General features: G+C 50.3%; 1 protein-coding gene across 6 annotated transcripts in view; it reads left to right on the forward strand.

Annotated features, from left to right (window-relative positions):
• KATNIP (katanin interacting protein) overlaps positions 1 to 18,918 on the forward strand; it is a 181,737-nt gene that overhangs the window by 90,285 nt on the left and 72,534 nt on the right. For all 6 annotated transcript variants that reach the window (XM_084882882.1, XM_084882884.1, XM_084882886.1 and 3 more), the window contains 2 exons: positions 12,038 to 12,305; positions 18,148 to 18,279. In XM_084882882.1, the coding sequence (XP_084739008.1) occupies positions 12,038 to 12,305; positions 18,148 to 18,279 (400 nt within the window). The remainder of the gene's footprint in view (positions 1 to 12,037; positions 12,306 to 18,147; positions 18,280 to 18,918) is intronic.

Raw genomic sequence — 18,918 nt, forward strand, 5'->3', positions numbered from 1 at the left:
TTTCTTTTCTTTTCTTTTCTTTTCTTTTCTTTTCTTTTTTATCCTCATATGAGGATATGTTTCCATTGATTGTTAAACAATGTGGAAGGGAAAGGGAAAGAGAGAGAGAAACATCAAAATGAGAGGAACACTTTGATTGATTGCCTCCTGCATGAGCCCTGACCTGGGCCCCAGCCAGGGAGGATCCTGCAACCTAGGTATATGCCCTTGATCAAAATCAAACCCGGACTCTGCAGTCGGCATGCCTAGGCATTATCCACTGAGCCAAACTGGCTAAGGCAGGATATGACATTTCTTAGCCCTCCAGCAGCGGACCTTCATTCCTCCCTGTGTCCGCCCCCCCAGGAAATTGGTGGGATAACCCTAGATCACTTTTTTGGATTCTTATGCCCAAGTTACTAAGAATATTACCAGTGGCATACAGGGAGCTTAGCCAATGAGGGTCAGAAAAGGTGTTTCCTCTGTAGTTTACACTGATCACCGGCTCCACCCCTGCCAAGGCCTAAAGCCTCAGAGCCTGGTCAGGGGTCCCCCAGCTCCCTCCTATCACCAGCTCCACCCCTGCCCAGGCCCCAAGCCTCTACCCGAGGCTTGGGGCCTGGGCAGGGGCCCCCAGCTCCCTCTGATAGCCAGCTCTGCCCCTTCCCGGGGCTTTAGGCCTGGGCAGGATCCTCCTCGGCTCCGATTGAAGGCTTGGCCTGCCCAGGAGTTCCCTGGCTCGGGCCCTTCCCAGGTTGCTCAGGACCTATGCGGGGCCTACCTTGGAGTGACCTGGGTGCTGAGAAAGTTTTCGGGACCCAGGCGCTGGGCGCCTACATATGCAAATTAACCACCATCTTTGTTAGGTTAATTTGCATGCTCACTCTGATTGGCTGTGGGCGTAGTGGAGGTACAGTTGATTTACATGTTTGTCTATTATTAGGTATGATGATGTGAATTCTCATACTCCTCTCAAAGACACAGAATTGGATCTGGAATGCTTGGATTCTGCATTTCTTATAAAACTTCTGGGAAGTTCAAATGCTCATTAGCAAACTGCAATAAATCCTACTTAATTTTTCTCTGTTTAATCCAGTTGATTTCTGTGAACTTGTCAATTTTCCCTTATATTTCTTTGTTTCTGCTTTATATATTTAAAATCTCCATCATATATTTAAAATTTCTACTAGATAGTGCCTTTTATTCATATGAATATATCAGTGTCATTATCTTTGTCCCATTTAAAATAGTAGATGGGCCATTTCAATATGAAGGCTTGTGTCTTTCTTTAGCACTGGAAAACAATAATGTTATTGTTATTGTTATTATTATTATTGCTTGATGCCGAGTGTATGAATTCATGCATGGGTAGGTCCCTTGGCCTGGCCAGCGATTGGGAGGGCCAGCCTGTTGCAGGGAGGGACCGTGGGAGAATGGCCTCAGCAGCAAACTAACCAACAGCTAATTCTACGAGGAAATAGGGCTCCTTCCTCCCTCCTGTCTGGATCCGGGGTGCGGGTGAACCAGATTCGGAGTTGTCAGAGCCCCAGCAGCAAGGTCTGGGTCAGTGCATGTCATAGCTACCGGCCAGTCGTCCAGTCATTCTGATCATTTCGGTCATTTGGTTGTAACGGTTGCTTAGGCTTTTATATAGAGAGATTATTGTCTTCCATTGTGTCTGTTCTGTCCTCTGGAGCATCTGGTGGACAAATGTTGGCCCAGATCTGTCTTTGCAAGTGACTTAATTTTTCTTTCAAACTTCCTTTTTGCGTTTTTGTACTGTGTTTTATAAAATTGTTTGGCTTGATTTTGATTGAGCAGTTGTTTCTTTTTCATGGATGACAGGTCCTCTTAAATCTCTCCAGGGATATGAATGTCCTGTGTTGTCAAGTCTTCCTCTATACTGTTAACTCTCTTTCTTTGGGTATTCGTTCTTTTATTCATTTGGTGGCTGTCATTCAGGGTGTTGATTTTTCCCAAATGTGTGCTCATTCCTGAGAATCCCACTTCCTCCGTTCATTCTGTTGGATGTCACCCACCCCTGGTGATTGTGGAGTCGGGGCATAACACGCTCCTGGAAGCTGTGCACCTTATCTTCCCTCCAGGGTCTGGGAGCCCCTACTCTGCCTTTGGGATGGTGATCTCCTGTGGGGGGCATTGTCCTGCCTTCTGGCTCAGTACCCACACTGTAGGCTCCCATCGGCACTTCATGCACCCGGGAGCCAGCAGCCTTAAAAGTAGCCCCGATGGATGCCCTGTGATCTCCGTCTGTCTTTCAGGAATTCCTCAGGATTTCCAGTCTGCCAGCAGCATTCTTTATTGTTTGGTCTCTATCCCTCCATCCCCATTCCATTTCCTATGGCCAATCCCAGCTCTGGACAGGGAGGTGAGGCACCGGGGCCTTGCAGCCAGGTAACTGTCAGACAGCCTCAGTGTGCTGAGCCCATGCCTTGTTCTCACATCACGCCGCTGCCTAAGACAAGGATGTGTTTTCTTCATAGTGATGGGATGTTAGAGACTGCTCCAAGGTACTCCATAAATAAATTTAGCCTTAAATGAAAAAGTTAGGGCTCAGCCACTTTATTTATGAAATTTGTGATCTAGGAGCCACCAGGCGTGAGGCATTGGCTGGTAAGCCCTTGGTTGGGTTCTTGATGCTCGTTATACTTGTAATTTCTTCCAGAATGGCTGTCTTTGTTGCCAGATTATAAATTCCATGAGAACAAGGACTCTATCTGTCTGGTTCATTACTCTGTCCAAGTACTTAGCAGTCAGACCTGCTAATGGGGACAAAGACATTCAGCAATAAACATTTGTTGCATAATGAATGAATAAAAAGGAGAACAAGTTAGTCTGTACCCCCTCAATGCAGGGGGAAAATCCTTTCTGGGCCATGCAGGTTAATATAAATGAGTAAAACGGCTCATATAAGGCAATAGGGATTATTGCAACTAACAGTGCATGCCGGGCTAAAGGCATTCAGATCCCAATTTCATAAAACTGCCAACTAACTGAGAGACATCGCTGGGGGGTGGCAGGGAGGAGGGGTGTTGGCTGCAGCCAGTGACAGCTCCCCGGGGACTGCTGCTTCCTCTTGGGACAAAGTACCCGCTGCGCTTCATGCTCTAAACATTTAATCTTCTTGTGGGCAAAGTCAATGGGACCTGAGAAACAGAGAAGAAATGCTGTCATCTCACTTCTAAACTTGCTTTGAAAACCAGACCTCTGCAAGAGCAATCCCGAAACACTGATTCATGGCTGTTATCATTGTGTCCCTCAACAGCCTGTCAGCTTGTCAGGCCCATTCCCACTGTGGAGGTGGGGGCTTGAGCTCAGAGACTTGCTTGGGGACACAGAGCATGTGATGTGGGCCCAAAACCCAGGCCCTGAACTTATAACTAGCTGTCCCCTTTCTTTCTTTCTTTCTTTAAAAAAAAAAATGTATTTTTTTTATTTTATTGATTTTTTACAGAGAGGAAGGGAGAGGGATAGAAAGTCAGAGACATGGATGAGAGAGAAACATCGATCATCTGCCTCCTACACACGGCTCACTGGGGATGTGCCTGCAACCAAGGTACATGCCCTTGACCGGAATCCAACCCGGGACTCTTCAGTCCACAGGCCAACGTTCTATCCACCGAGCCAAACCGGTTCCAGTTAGCTGTCCCCTTTCTGAGGGTAGTTAGAGGGTTAATGCTTCATCTTCTAACACTTAACCCACATTTAACATGATTAATGGCCTCAAGACAGCTTTGTGTCCAAAGCTCTTACCGCCAGGTTTCATCAGTTCCATGCAAGTCCTGGACCGTTAGTCACTGGGCCCTGACTTTCCTCTTGCTCAGAGACCGCTTGCTTCCAGCGTGCGGGTGCCAGGAAAGGAATAAATGTGGGCAGGTGGCAAGGAGCCTGCGTTTGGAGTCGGACACTTATTCATCCAAACCGGCTCCACTGTTGCTAGCCCTGTGACCTTGGCTGCACTTAGGACCCTGGGCCTGTAAGGAAAGGACACACTGGGGTGGTGAACAGCTGCTGAGGGATAAGGTGTGGAGAGGGCGTAGCTTGGTAATTGGTGGCTGCTGCTGTGGGTGTTATAGTTATTATCACTGTTATTGAAAACAGCGTTATGGTTGCCCAGGTTCGCTCTCTCCCTGGCCCAGCAGAACGAGGCAGGTCAGGCCGGATCAAACTGGCCAGCAAACCCTGCTGCATTTCAGTCAGTGGCTGGCCCCCAGCCCCCTCCCTGGCCTCCTCCCTGGCCTCCTCCCTGGCCTCCTCCCTGGCCTCCTCCCTGGCCTCCTCCCTGGCCTCCTCCCTGGCCTCCTCCCTGGCCTCCTCCCTGGCCTCCTCCCTGGCCTCCTCCCTGGCTCTCCTCGAGGGGGCCAGCTTGTGTGCATTCCCATCGTCCACTCCCTCCAGCACATTTCCGGCCTGGACTCCTTGCAGAGGGCTTTCTGTTGAAAGGGCTTTAACTATTTTAAACACTAAACATTGAAACTGCACATAACAAGGCTCTAAAGCATAGCCATAAAGTTACTTTTCATAGAGAAATTTCTGGATGTCGGCTTCAAAGCAACTGGTGGCGGCTCCAGCCTGGGGTTCCTTTGAAGTCTCGGCAAGTGAGCTTTCAAAGCCTCCACCCAGGTCCCCATCTTTCCAGACGGAAGGGCTGGAGCGCCTTCTCCAGGGAGTGCTGCTCCTCAGTGCATCCCCCTCCACCGCACGGGCATTGTAAGGGCAGAGGTTCCTAAGGTTTACTCATCCACTGTGAGCAAACGTGTTATTTTCTTTTGCGAAGTAGATGCCAGCCATGCAGAATTTAGGCTTCTTTTTAATGGATATTTTGTAAATACAATTGTGGCATTTAAATTTGTATTAATTGAACAGGAGCGAAATCAAATTGGAAAAGGAGGAATTATTGAAATTGAAATTTATTGCAAGAGATTTTTCTGAAAATATCTCACCAGTTTAACACATTATGAGAGAAACATTGAGGCCAGAGTTGCCCATCTTTTTAAACTCTGTTTCCATTAAGAGGGATTTGAATTGAATCGCTGACTTGGAAAATGAGGCAGGGCTGTGCCACGCTGCCTGCCCTCTTCTGGTTTCAGTTAGCTAAGCCGAGGGCTTGGGTTTTGAACGTCGCATTTTGCTCCGTGACGCAAATGTGCTCAGTTGTCTAGGATACCCCGTCTCTAAACAGCCTCCACGCCCACCGCCAGGCCCGCTCCCGCCGCTCCGGGCTGTGCTCTTTATCCTGACTGCACCTCCGTCGTTCGGATTTTGTCTTCTGGGACGTCTTTTTCTGACAGGCTCACGGGGTTATATATCCTGAGTTTCTTCCTGTTGGATTGATGGCCTGTTGTTTTTAAGTCTGGACCACTCGACTGGATAGAAAGTCAGACTGACACTCTCTGCCACCTCCGGCGTCTGCTGCTCGCAGCTTCTGAGTCACTCCTTTGGGGGCAGATTGTTCCAGGCTGGGCACCCAGGGGCCTCCACCACTGACGCTCCCACTTCTGTGGGGGGATCTATTTATTTGCAAGAGTTGGGACAAGATTTAAACATAAATGTAAACATATCATTGTTTTCTAATTATAAAATTAGGAATATGCTTATAAGAAAAAATTAAGTAAAGCAAAATAGAAAAGAAAGTCACCCCCAGAGAGAACATGGTTAATAGTTTAATGATGATTTTTCCAGAGCTTTCATATGCACAGAAACAAATAATTATTTTTTAAATTGGGTTTATAACGACATGCTTCTCTTCACTTAGATGTGTGTCCTGCTCTTTTTGAGGACGTGGACACGCTCTGCCTGTTCTCTAGAAGGGCTGGCCAAGCTCCAGCAGTGCCTGCCTACGATTAATTTAAGCTCCTTTTGCTGGCGAGCAGGATCATTCTCTGTTATAAAGATGCCCCAACAATCTTCATATACTTGAGAGTAAAGGATAAATTTTTTTTAATTATATATTTTATTGATTTTGTACAGAGAGGAAGGGAGAGAGATAGAGAGTTAGAAACATCAATGAGAGAGAGTCATCGATCAGCTGCCTCTTGCACACCCCCTACTGGGGATATGCCCGCAACCAAGGTACATGCCCTTGACCGGAATCGAACCCGGGACCGTTCAGGTTCCAAGCCGATGCTCTATCCATTGAGCCAAACCGGTTTCAGCATAAAGGATAAATTTTTAGAGGGCTTGGTCAAAGCGGGTATATATGTAATATATACACAATAATGTCTAGTCAGTCATTTCTGTCAATTCTGCCTCCAAAATGCATCTCAAAATGCATCTCCCGTTCCCACCTTCATCTTCCACCTGCTGCCGCAGTTGCAACTTTGCCCTTTCTCCACCCTGGCGCCAACTTGGTATCCAAGCACCATAGTGATTTGTAGAAACAGAATCAGTTTCTATTTCTGCTTAGTACCTTTCAGTGGCCTCCCCGTGTCCATAAAGCAAAGTCCAGACTTGACCCTGAGGCCTACAAAGCCATGCCTTGGGTGACCCCTGCTCCCTGCCCTCCCTTCACTCAAAGTGCACCACCCTCCGGTCACTGCCACCTGCTGGCCTTGGCCCTGCTGTTCCCCTACCTGTGCCCCAGACACTCACTGGGTGGCTGTGCGTCCCACAGCCTCCCCTGGCCAGCTTTCCTCAGGCTCCCTCTGCCCACCCACTGTCTGCCATCTCCTGTCAGGCCCTTTCCTCACAGTCTGGCCACATCTGGAATGCGTCTCTTTTTCTTTGGGCAGCGGTTGCTTGCAGCTTTGCCACCTCATTCTCCATCAGCCATCAGCGCCCAGTGCAGCACCGCAGCATGCCTGCATGAACGGTACATTAACAATAGCACTTGCCACGTCGCCCTCCGGTTGACAGGGCCATGGCAATGCAGGAGAGTCAGTTTCACACTTGGGTAATCCAGAGGGAGCAGGGGCGGTGGCTGAGGGCACAAGGCCCAGCTCTGCCATTCAATCACTCTAGCAGGTTGGGTCCGCTTAGAGTCTCTAGGCCTCGGTTCTCCAGTTTGGGGGGCCTCCAACAATTCCGCCACTTAAAATGTGGGGTTGTAGCATTGTGACAATGATGAAGAGGCTGCAGGGAGCCTGCTCAGCTGGCGTGGATTCGAGAATCCTACTGCCCCAAATCCTTCCTGGAGCTGGCTGTGCTGGCTGTGCTGGGTGGCTCTCTCTGCCTTAGACATCGGTGAGGATGACTGTGGGCCCTGGGAGGACTGGGACTTCCTGGACAGCGACAGCAGTCTCCCAGCGAGGGGCGTCCCAGCTAGCTGGCGCCGTCTTATTGCTTTGTTCCACAATGACTGCAAGCATATCGGGACTCCAGAGAGAGGGCTTGCCCTGCTGTCTCCCTGGCCTTGCCTCCACCTACGCAGAACCCAGAATGGAAGCTGTGAAACCTCAGGTCGCCCAGGAACTCATTTCCCTGTGGAGGAGCAGGAAATCCCTGACCCCCCCCACTGCAGTCAGACATTGAAGACATGAGCCGTGACCTCAGTCTGGCTTCCGGGAAGGTTGCATGGACCACCTCAGGGCCCTCCGCGGGAAGGCCCTCTTATTGACCCTTTTAATGCCGTCAATGAGTACCGTATGTGCTCACTTTAGTGCATAGCTTTTCACCCTCACCACTAGACACTGGGCTGGAGAATTCTCGTTGTGGGCGACTGTCCTGTAACATCTCTGGCCTCTACCTGCTAGATAGAGGTACTCCCTTTGCCCCGTTGTTATCCAGAACTTCTCTCGTCATTGCCACATATCCTCTGGGTGGCAGAATCATCCAGATTCAGACCGCTACTTTAATGAAACAATTCTGTGAGGAAGGGATTGTTAACCCACTTTTATGGATGAAAAATGCAGATTGAAGGAGTCAGTAACTTGTTAAGGGTCTCATCACTATGCCACCTCCAAGGCACGTGGGTGCTCTCCACCCCTTCTTCCGGCCCACTACCTAGTCACCAACATGAAACAGTCATCTAGAAAATGTTTGTCAAGCACCTACTATATATCAGGCAGTGTTCTGTTTGCTCAATAACTACCAGGGTACTTGGTGTTGGGCAGGATGGGAGGGAGAAGGTGTGAAAGATAGACAACTCTTTAAGTTTCCTACTGCTGTTGTCACGATATACCTCAAACTTAGTGGTTTATCTTACAGCGCTGGAGGTCAGAAAGCCGAATTCAATTTCACTGGTCTAAAATCAAGATGTCAGGCCCTAGCGGTTTGGCTCAGTGGATAGAGCATTGGCCTGTGAACTGAAGGGTCCCAGATTTGATTTCAGTTCAAAAAGGGCACATGCCCAGGTTGCCGGCTTGATCCCCATTGGGGGACGTGCAGGAGGCAGCAGATCAATGATTCTCCCTCACCATTGATGTTTCTTTCCCTTCCTCCCTGAAACTTAAACAAAAAAAAAAAAAAAAAAAAGATGTCAGCAGACCTCTATTCCTTCTGGAAGCTGTAAAGGAGAATTCCTTTTCTCCTTCAAAGCCAGCACTGTAATATCTTTACTACTCCCCGACCTCTGCTTCCATCCTTATACCTTCTCTTTCAGACTCTAATCCTCTTGCCTCCATTTTACAAAGACCTCCTGATTACATTAGGCCTATCTGGATAATCCAGGATAATCTCCCCATCTCAAGATCCTTAATTTAATTACATCCGCAAAGTCCCTTTGTAACCGGACAAGAAGGGATCTGGGCTGCCTGTCACTACTGGAGCCAATTCAGCAGAGACTGGGTTGAATCATATGTGAATGTTTATTGCAGTCCTGCAGGAGGTTTGGGAAAGCATCCACAAAAAGCTGTTCTGCACCTCCCTATAAGCCAGCAGCTTATATTGGGTAGAGGAACAAAAGACCACATGGGGAAGTAGGCAAAAGGGTATGTCAAATGGGCAGTTTTCAGGTAATGCAGTATGGAGACTTGCAAAGGACTAGGGGTCTTCAAAGGGCTGACGGCTCTGGTTTCTGCAACAAGGTTGTTAATCTTTCTTTTTTTTATATATATAAAGGAGATATATGTATATTTAAATATATTTTAATTGATTTCAGAGAGGAAGGTAGAAGTAGAGATAGAAATACCCAATATAATAAAAGGCTAATATGCAAATCAACCGGTCGCTATGACATGCAATGGCCACCAGGGGGCAGATGCTCAATGTATGAGTTGCCCCCTGGTGTTCAGTGCACTCCCACTAGGGGAGCATTGCTCAGCCAGAAGCCGGGCTCATAGCTGGCGAGCACAGTGGCAGTGGCAGAAGCCTCTCTGTCTCTGCTGCAGTGTTAAGGATGTCCAACAGACAGCTTAGGTCCCCCAGGTGGAGCAGGCCTAAGTCGTCAGTCAGACATCCTCTGAGGGCTCCTGGGCTGTGCAAGGGTGCAGGCCTGGCTGAGGGACACCTCCCCAAGTGCACGAATTTCATGCACTGGGCCTCTAGTCAATGATAAGGGAAAATCATTAATTGGCTGCCTCCTGCAACCTACTGGGGATCAAGCCCACAACCTGGGCATGTGCCCTTGACGGGAATGGAACCTGGGACCCTTCAGTCTGCAGGCTGAGGCTTTATCCACTGAGCCAAACTGGCTAGGCCAAGGTTGTTAATCTTTCCATTATAATAGGCAGCATTTCCAGGTGAGCAACTCCCAACCAAGTTAATCAGAAAAAAAAATCATGTTAGCAGAGCACGATGACTATTTCTTATAATTATGTTCTATTTCTGCCCTAACACCTTTGCCATGTAAAGTGATATTCAATGGTCCCAGGGTTTAGAATGTGGGCATATTTGGGGGCCACTTATTCAGCCTACAGCAGTCTTTCCTCTAGCCTCCAAAGAATTATTTCCATCTTACATACAAAATACATTCATCCCGTCCCAAGTTTCCCAGAAGTCTCAACCCATTACCGTATCAACTCAAGTCCAAAATAAGTCTAAGTCTCCTCTTTATCATCTAAATCAGGTACGGTTGAGATGCTGGATATAACTCATATTAGAGCCAATTCTTCTCCATCTGTGTGCTTGTGAAACTAGAAAGCTAGTTACTTGCTCCTAAATGCAACGGCGGGTCGGGCACAGGGGAGCAGTTAGAGCAGTCTCCATTACAGTGGGGAGAAAATGAAAGGAGGAAAGATGACATCAAACCCAAGCCATCGTGAAATCCACGGGGCCAACTCCATGAAGTCTCAAGGCCCAAGAATAATTCTGTGTGGCTCAGGGCTCCACTCTTGGAGTCATCCTTCTTCTTTTCTGAAGGTAAATGTACTTGCAGCGAAGTAGTGTTATCAACCTGTTTCCTGCCTGTCGGATTTTGGGTGTCTGACAGCCTTCTTTTATTTTCTCCTCTCTCTCTCATTCAGTTGTAGCTGGCAGTGTTTCTGCTGGATGACATTTTAAAAAACCATGTGGGTCTCCTATGTATGCCTCTAGAATTCATTCCATTAGACAAGAAGTTCCTCCATAGATCTTTCCTGGATAATCCCATCTCCACTCCTGGCGCCTGCTGAGATGTCTAAGGGGATCCAGGAGCCCATGTCTGATCTCTTCCAAGAGCCCTCAGTGTGATTGAATGCCCTAAACTTTGGGTCCTCTGCAATATTAGCCAAAGGTTGTTCGGTCACCCCCTTGGCTTTCTCTCCAGAGCATGCTTTCTGACAGCGAATCTCCTAACTTAATGTCTTTGCAACCCAAATAGACTGAGAGTTTCCCAAAATCATCAAATCCCAGTCCCTTTTTACTTAATAATTCCCCCTTCAGACTATCTCTTTTCTCCCACATTTTTTCCTCGGCAGCAAGCAGAAACCAGACTGTATCTTCAACACTTTGTATGGAAATCTCTTCAGCTAAATCTCCAAGCCCATCCTTGACAGAGTTTCATTACCATAAAACTAGAACCCAGTTCAGCTGCGATTCTGCCCCTGTATAACGGATGCCTTCTCCACTAGCTCCACAGCATGCTCCTCGCTTCCTCACCAGCAGCACCGATAATGTGCATGTTTGTCATGGTTTGTGGAGGATTATTTTTCTAAGATGATCCGTTTTCCACAGTGCTTCTCACTTCCTCAGAAGCCCTCACTGAGCCATGGGGCCAGGGATTAGGACTTGGACATCTCTGGGGAGTCATATTCAGCCTTCCCCAGCCACTATTAAACCACCAAACCTTATGGATTGCTTTCCTTTTCTCCCACGTATGTTAGGTACTGTGAGGGCCACAGGAGTAGTATAGCAAGGCTAACCAAACACACTGGTTTGCCCAAATAGTCCATTTTTCATTTTTGGATCTAGTGTAAATGTAGTAATATTCTTTTTCAGAAGTATCCTGGCTTTGCTGAATTTTCTGATCACTCTTATTTTAATTCTTGGCCTTAAAATTGTAAATCTGCCATCTTATGAGACAAAACACATTAAAAATTGTCAAGCAGTTATAACCAAGTACTAAATATTGTGACATTTAGGTGCTTCTAAACATCCTTCAGTACACAGGACAGCCCCCCACAACCAGGCACCAGTCACTTACCATCTGGAATTTCAGGCTCATCTGGAGGCCTTTGGGATTTCATATTCAGATACGGTCCCTGGGCCAGCAGCACCAGCATCGCCTTCTTAGAAATGCTAATTCTCGGCTCTGTCCAGAACCCACCGAAGCAGAAACTGTGGGCAGGACCCGACAATCTGTTTTAACAAGCCCCAAACCAAACAATCTCTCTCTCTCTCTCTCTCACATGCACACATGAAACACACATGTGCACACACATACATGCACGCATGCATGCGCACACATTCTTAGTGGCATGCCAGGCATGTGAACAGCACAGTTCGTACTGTAAATACTGTTCTGTTCAGAGTTGCTTGTGTGTCCCTACCTTTTGTTTTCTTGTCTTCAAAGTGATGACAATACATGGGTTGAGATGATTTGGGTAAATGTTAGTTTGGCGGGGATATGATCTATTTCAGATGATAGTTATCAAAGTGACATATTTCATTGGTCCTAATGATCTATTTCAGATGATTTTTACCAAAGTGACATATTTCATTTCTCACTTTTCTTGACCTTTGGCAGGAGCTAAGAAAAAGCCTAGAACTTAGTGTAAATCTACAAAGGAAGCAAAAGGACTGTTCCAGTGACGAGTATGACTCCATAGAAGAGGATGTGCTCTCTGAGCCGGAGCCTGAGGACCAGGCCCTGGCGGGCAGCCCCAGACCTGGCACCCCTCTTTCCAGGGGCGACTCCATGAAGAAGGATGTTCCTGAGGACCAGGAGGCGGCAGGACCCCCTCCCCGGGGCCCAGACACCCTCGTGGTGCTGGAATTTAACCCGGCTTCCAGAGGTCAGCTCTGCCTTGTGTGGTGTTTCCTTGTCTTTGGTGTCTCTGCATCCAAGAGTAGGACTCAGTTTCCAGCCATACTTTGAGTTCAGCTTGGATAGACCGTCACACGGGCCAGAGAGATGTATCAGTCAGGTCTCTGCTGATTGCAAGAGGCAAAGGCCTCAAGTGACACTGAAATTCCACGTGGTACATGTCTGGCAGTTGTGGGGGCTGCCCTGTGCATCGTGTGAAGTTTAGCAGCATCTACACGCCAACTGGCCTAAGCAAAAGAGACTGTGTTGGCTTGGATAACTGAGGAGTCCATGGCTTAGCAGGACTCATTTCTCCCCTCTCCTCCCCTCCCCTCCCCTCCCTTTCCCTCCCCTCCTCTCTTCTCTTCTTTGCCTTTCCTTCCTCTGTTCATTCCCTTCTCTTCTTCTCTTTCTCCCTCTCACCTCTGCCCCCTTTTGTCTTGTTTTGGTGCAGTTCTCAGGTAGGCGCTCCGCATACATGCACAGAATTGAGACACTGCTTCTCATGGCTTTGCAACTCCATCAGAAAGTGGATTTTTCTTCCTAAAAGTCCCAGCCCTGGGTTTTAAGCCCACATTGGGTTACATCTCTGAGCCAGTTACTGTGGCTCTGATTGGCCAGGTCCAGCTATGGGTGTGGTTATCTCCACCCAAACCACATGCACTGATAACAGTTTCCAAAGAAAAGGAAAGGCAGATCTGAAGGTGGGGAGAGCCTGCTGGGCAGACGGAAACCACAGCTGTCCACAGAGGAGCTTTCAGACAGTACCCAGGAGAGTAGAGTGAAACGCAGTGAGCATGGGCCGGCCTGCCACAGTCCTGTTCTCCACCGCGGCTGGCGCCTGGCGGCTGGCCGCCTCTCCTTCTCCTGTTGGGGTGCCCTATCAGGAACCAGATTTCAAGCCCAGACGGGGGCAGCATGAGTGAAGCTAGGAAGGGAAATGGGGGCTGTGTGAATCAGGCTGCCGTGACAGACCACAGGTGGTGGTGGTGGTAGGGGTAACCATAGGCCAGGGAGGAAGAAGGCTGGGGGACAACAGGCAGGGAGGGACCACAGGCCAGGAGGACCATAAGCTGGGGGGACCACAGGCCAGGGAGGACAGAAGGCTGGGGTACCATAGGCCGGGGAAACCACAGGCCCGGAGGACCACAGGCTGGGGAGGATGGAAAGCTAATGGGACCACAGGCCAGGGGACTACAGGCTGGGGGGACCACTGGCTGGGGAGGACAGAAGCCTAGGGACCACAGACAGGGAGGGACACAGGCCAGGAGGTCCATAGGCTGATGGGACCACAGGCTGGGGGGACCGCAGGCCAGGAGGACGGAAGGCTGGGGCAGCTTCAACAGCAGCAGGAACCTATTTTCTCCCGGTTCTGGAGGCTCTGACTCCAGGTGTTGACAGTGTTGGTTTCTTCCGAGGCCTTCCCCTTGGCTTGGACACGTCTGTCTTCTTGCTGTGTCTCCCAATGTCTGTCCCTCTGTGTGTGTCTGTGTCTTACTTTCCTTTTCTTGTAAGGACGCCAGTCGCATTGGGTTAGTGCCCACCACAATCACGACTGACTTGTTTTACCTCAGTTCCCTCTTCGGAAGCCCTGTCTCTAGCACAGTCACGTTCGGAGGTGCTGGGTGTTAGGACTTGGACCTAGGGGTTTGGGGGAACATAATAACAGGCAGCCACACCTAGGGGTTGATGTACCAGAAAAAACGTTTGTCCCTCAGACGTGTGTCTCTCACCTGCAAACTCCTCTCTACTTTGAACCCCGAAACTTAGCTCCCTATGTTACCCTCAAGACTTACTAGCTCAGAGGCTGCCTCCTCCGAGGAGCCTTCTTTGTGCTCCCTGCACGGCCTACTCTCGGTTCCTCCTCTGCTTCCACCGCAGCATCATGGTGCGGGGCTCGCTGACCCAGGTGTCTCTCTCCCCTGCCCATGAGGGTAAGGCCAGCTCTTACCCTCCACTGCATCCTGCCTGCAGCCCTCACCTGGCACATTCCAGCACTCAGAAAATCTTCGTCAAACAAATGAAGGAGCTGTGCCCACTAAGCCTCCTTGAGGCTTCTGTGTGCCCCCCCGCCCCCTCACACACACACACACTGGGCATGTTGCTGTCAGGGTGAAGGGTGTAGCGGGAGGTGGGGAGGGTCAGGAAGGGGCTCAGTCAGGAGGCTGACCAAGCCCCCATGCTGGAAATGGAGGGTGGGAGTCATGAAAGTCACTTCCAGGTGTGAGGACCAGCCCCAGAGGGAGAGCTGGTGGACCCTCGGCAGTGTGAGAGGGGAACTGGGGCCCAGAACAGAGGGGACTTTACTTTCTTGACCGTTTAGTTTTTCACAATTAGATTGCTTGGCCGGCCCTGGATGGACCACGGTGATGTCTGATCTGTGAGCACAGAGGGGCAGGCCGTGTCCTCCTGCCACCCCAGCTGCCCCCTTTCATCAGCATCTCTCCGTTAGCCCCATCTGGCGGCTTCCTGAGCCGCTGCAGGAGACAGCTTCCCTGAGAGTTGCAGGAGGGGTCCCACGGCCTGCCTGTTGTCAGGTCTCTGCAGACCCCCGCGTGGGCCTGGAGTTCTGAACTAACCCTAAGCTTTTACTCAACACCAGTCAGCTGGAACCTGGAGCGATGTGCTTGTTCTGAGCTGTTCATTCATTCATTCATTCACTCACTCACTGGACACACATCTTTCCCGGGCAGGGTGCTGGGACAGCTGGCCCAGTCCCTTTTCCCACAGCTCTTCATCCTAGCAGGGAAAACACATAAATAACAACTGCCAGTATTTCTTATTAACACGAACCAAGCACTGTTCCAGGGGCTGTGCATTTAGTCCTTCCTTTAATCCTCACCACAACCCCGGTAAGGACATGTTTTACAGACGGGGAAGCTGAAGCACAGAGCGGTCACGGAGCTTCCAAGGTCACAGCTAGAGGGGCAGCGTGGGGTCCGGTCTCCGCACTGTGAGCCAGAGCCCGCGCGTTTCATCGCTGGGCTAAACAAATAAAGCAGGTGGTTCCGTAAGCGACAGCCGGCCTGTAAGTCCCCCCCCCACCTCTGGCTTTCCTTCTGAGTTGTGAGACAAATGAGAGAGAGGCACAGGCTCTGACAGAAGGAGGGCGAGTTATTGCCTTTCCTGCTGGTAAGAGCTGGATGGGCGGCTATTAGGGACTGCCCCCTGAAGCAGACAGACCTCTGCCACACAGATGTTGGCGGACTGGACCATGGCGGGTCAGCGTGGCAGCAGCAGGCCTTGTGCCCTGAGAGCGGTGGGGCTGCTGGAAGAGGGAGGGGGGTTGAGCGCTGAGGGCTTCCCGCCCCTGCTCCCATCCCATTTGTCCTCCTTGTGACTAGAGGCAGGGAGGGAGCAGCACAGGGAAGGGCAGCAGTTATTTTCTGATGACTGGGAAAGGGGCGGGCTGGGTTAGCTGAGGAATTCAGAGCCCTGAGGTTGGGAAGGTTCTAAAACAGGCCACTGGTTGGGGGTGGGGGCCAGAGAAGCCTTCCCAGCGGAGGGGGCATCTCAGCTGGGGCAGGAATGAGGAGGAAGCAGCCGCGGGAACAGCATCCCATGTGGGAACAGCAAGCACCAAGGGCTCGGAGAGGGAAGAGCTGGTGTGCCCTGGCACAGAAGGCGGGCCAGGGAGCGCGGTACAGATGCGGCCGGCAGTGATCCCAGTTCTTTTCCAAGAGGCTGGGTCCTTGGAGCCTGGGGAATACCTTTCTAGACTTCTCATGGCGAAGGCAGGCCTCCTGACCAGTTTCTGCAGGACTGTCTATGGAGAGGAGGGGCTCCAGGCAAGGACCTGTTTCCGGGCCTTTCCCAGCTTCCACAGGCCCCGCTTTCCTTGGCTCAGGCCCCTTCCTCCATCTTTAGAGCCAGCAACGCTGCCTCTCTGTGCCTTTCTTCAATAGCCACACCTCCCCCTGGACCTCCTCTGCTGCTGCCCCGTGTGTGTGTGTGTGTGTGTGTGTGTTTGTGTGTGTGTATATGTGTGTGTGTGTGTGTGTTGTTATTGTGGTAAGATATACGTAATGTGGGTTCTCCCTTTCGCATCATTTTTAGGAGCAGCTTGCTGTGAAGCGCACTCACATTGTTGTGCAGTCACACTGTCTTCAGAAGTTCTTCATCCCAAACTGAAGCTGTTCCTCTACAGCCCCTGTGACCACTGGGTCCACTGGGATGATCTGCGAGGAGCGCCTTATCTTAACCTTAGCTGCTAGCCCGGCTCATTCCCTTTGCACGTAACCTAACATGCTCACAGGTTCCAGGCTTGGACGTGCCATCTTTGGGGGCCATTATCCTGCCCCTGGTCTACCTGCTAGGATGGCTGGGGGGCAGATGAGACACGTGTGCCCAGGACCTCACAGTGCCTGGGCTCTCAAGAGCCTGTCTCTCTTCCTGTCACCAGCGTGTTTTCAGCACTTGGGGAGCCAGTCTTGTGGGCATTTGCCCCTCTCCATGCCTTGTCTTGCCCCATTGGATACGGGGGGTCGTCACACACGGGGCTGCGTTGGGCACTGGATGTCAGTCCAACAAGGAGCAGCTACTGCAAAAGTGCAGAGAAACACGGGCCCTTCTGAAGTCAAGAGGGGAGCGGGGAGGGGTTAGGACAAGACTGACTTACTGCATTATCCCAACATCTTCCCTGAGCTCCCAGGAATCCTGCGGGACCCTTGATTCTGGGACTCCCTTTCCTTGGGGCCAGCATGAGCCCAGGACTTCCTCTGCTGGTACCTATCACACCTCATTCCATAGGTCCTTCCCAGGTCTCCTGCCTTCCAGGCCAGGGGTCCTGCCTCCCGTGCCTGACTCCTCCCCTGCCTGTGCTTCATGCTGTCCAGCCACTGCCTCCCGCCCGGTGGTCCTCCAACTTCTGCTCTGACTCTTGGCTGGCTGAGGCCCTGGTGCCCTTTCCCTAAACTTGAGCCATTTGCAAAGCCTCTTCACAATTTTTTTGCCATTTCCACAAACTGCTTGTTCGCTGTTGTTTAACCAGAACCATTCTTTTCTCCTTCCCTCCCCTCCTTTCTTTTCTTCATAATTCTAGGATTGTTCCAGCAGTAATGCTTATGAAATCAAGGGTTGATATGATGGTTACATTTCCCCACACACACATTCGGGCATATAACTGCTTAAAACATTGTTTGTCCACAAGGCATCTGGAATCATCTCTGGTCCCACCAGTGGTCCAGGTGCCCTCCTTTGGAAACACTGACTCTAAAGTGTGGCCTCTGGGCCCTCACTGTCCACTCACCAGCCCAGGCCCCAGCCGCTCACCTGCCACATGCCTTCCAGCTGGCAGGCCTTCGCACAGGCTGTTCCCTCCCCAGCTTCGTGTCCCTGGTAACATCCTAGCCACCAGGGGGCCTCCTGACTGTCTGCTGCACAGCTGGTGCCGTCCTGCAGGCTGCATGCTCTGGTCCCAGAGCCCTCTGCCCCGGCCCTGCTCGCTGCTCCATCCAGCCATCCTTCCCTCGCAGGCTGTAACCTGTGCTTTACTGCATTCTTTCAGCTCCAGGGGCCTCGGTTGCACCATTATTTTATCTGCCAGTTAAACCCAACACCTGCTCATAAATGTTAAAATTTGAAAACCTGTGTGTGTCCTAGAATATTTCATTTATTTGCCAAAATGCATGGTGGCTTTCAGCAAATTTGTTTCATTGTCTGTGTTATCCACATCTCTGACTCCAAGCTAGCGTGGTGCCTGGCAGGGGGTAGGGTTCAGTAAATATTTGTTGAATGAATAAATGAACGAACAAATAAACAGATGCCTGAGCAGAATATCCCAACTCTGCTTGCACTCCGTATTTGACATATAAACAATTGTTTTCCTACAGGTAATAAAAAGGAAAGGATTTTGTCTGCTCAGCGAAAGGACAACGCTGAGGTCCTCATTCCCAGCAAACCAGAGCCAAGCCTGACTCCCCAGCCCCCCACTGTGTTCCCAGACCAGGAGAGGCCATGTTCAAGTAAGAGTTCTGGGGGCCCCCCGAGCAGGGCAGGGCCAGGGCTTGGGTCCCTCTCAGTAGGGTGCTGTGATGGAGGAGGCCCACCTTCATTATTCTCTCTGCCAAGGTCTGAGCTGACCTTTTGCAAATGTATTACTAGTCAGGGTCTCCAGAGAAACAGAACCTATGGTGAGAGGGGGGCGAGGGGAGAAAAGGAATGTCTCATGCAGTTAAGACGGCAAGTCCCATCTGCAGGGTGGATTGGCAGCTGGAGATGCAGGAGAACCAATGTTCTAGTTCAGAGGCCCTCGCACAGGAAGGATCCGGGCTGCAGAGGAAGTCCAGAGGCAGTCTGCTGGAGAATTCTCTCCCCTGCGAGGGTCAGTCTTTTTGTTCTATTCAGGCCTTCAATTGATAGGACGAGGCCCACCCACACCATGAAGGGCAGTCTGCTTTATTCCACAATTAAAATGCTAATCTCATCTAAAATCTCATCTCAGAAACACCCCGAGGCCCAGACGAGTGAACACATAAGTATCACACCTACTTTCTTATTCTATGACAAGACATTGAAAATTTATAATTGAGCATTTTATTTTTCAGTTAACTTGCTTACTTTATGCGGGTAAAAATACATGCAAAAGGCACTAGGTTCTAAAG

This window comes from Pipistrellus hanaki (assembly GCF_964339955.1).
Source record: "Pipistrellus hanaki genome assembly, chromosome: 4".
NCBI classification, from domain to species: domain Eukaryota; kingdom Metazoa; phylum Chordata; class Mammalia; order Chiroptera; family Vespertilionidae; genus Pipistrellus; species Pipistrellus hanaki.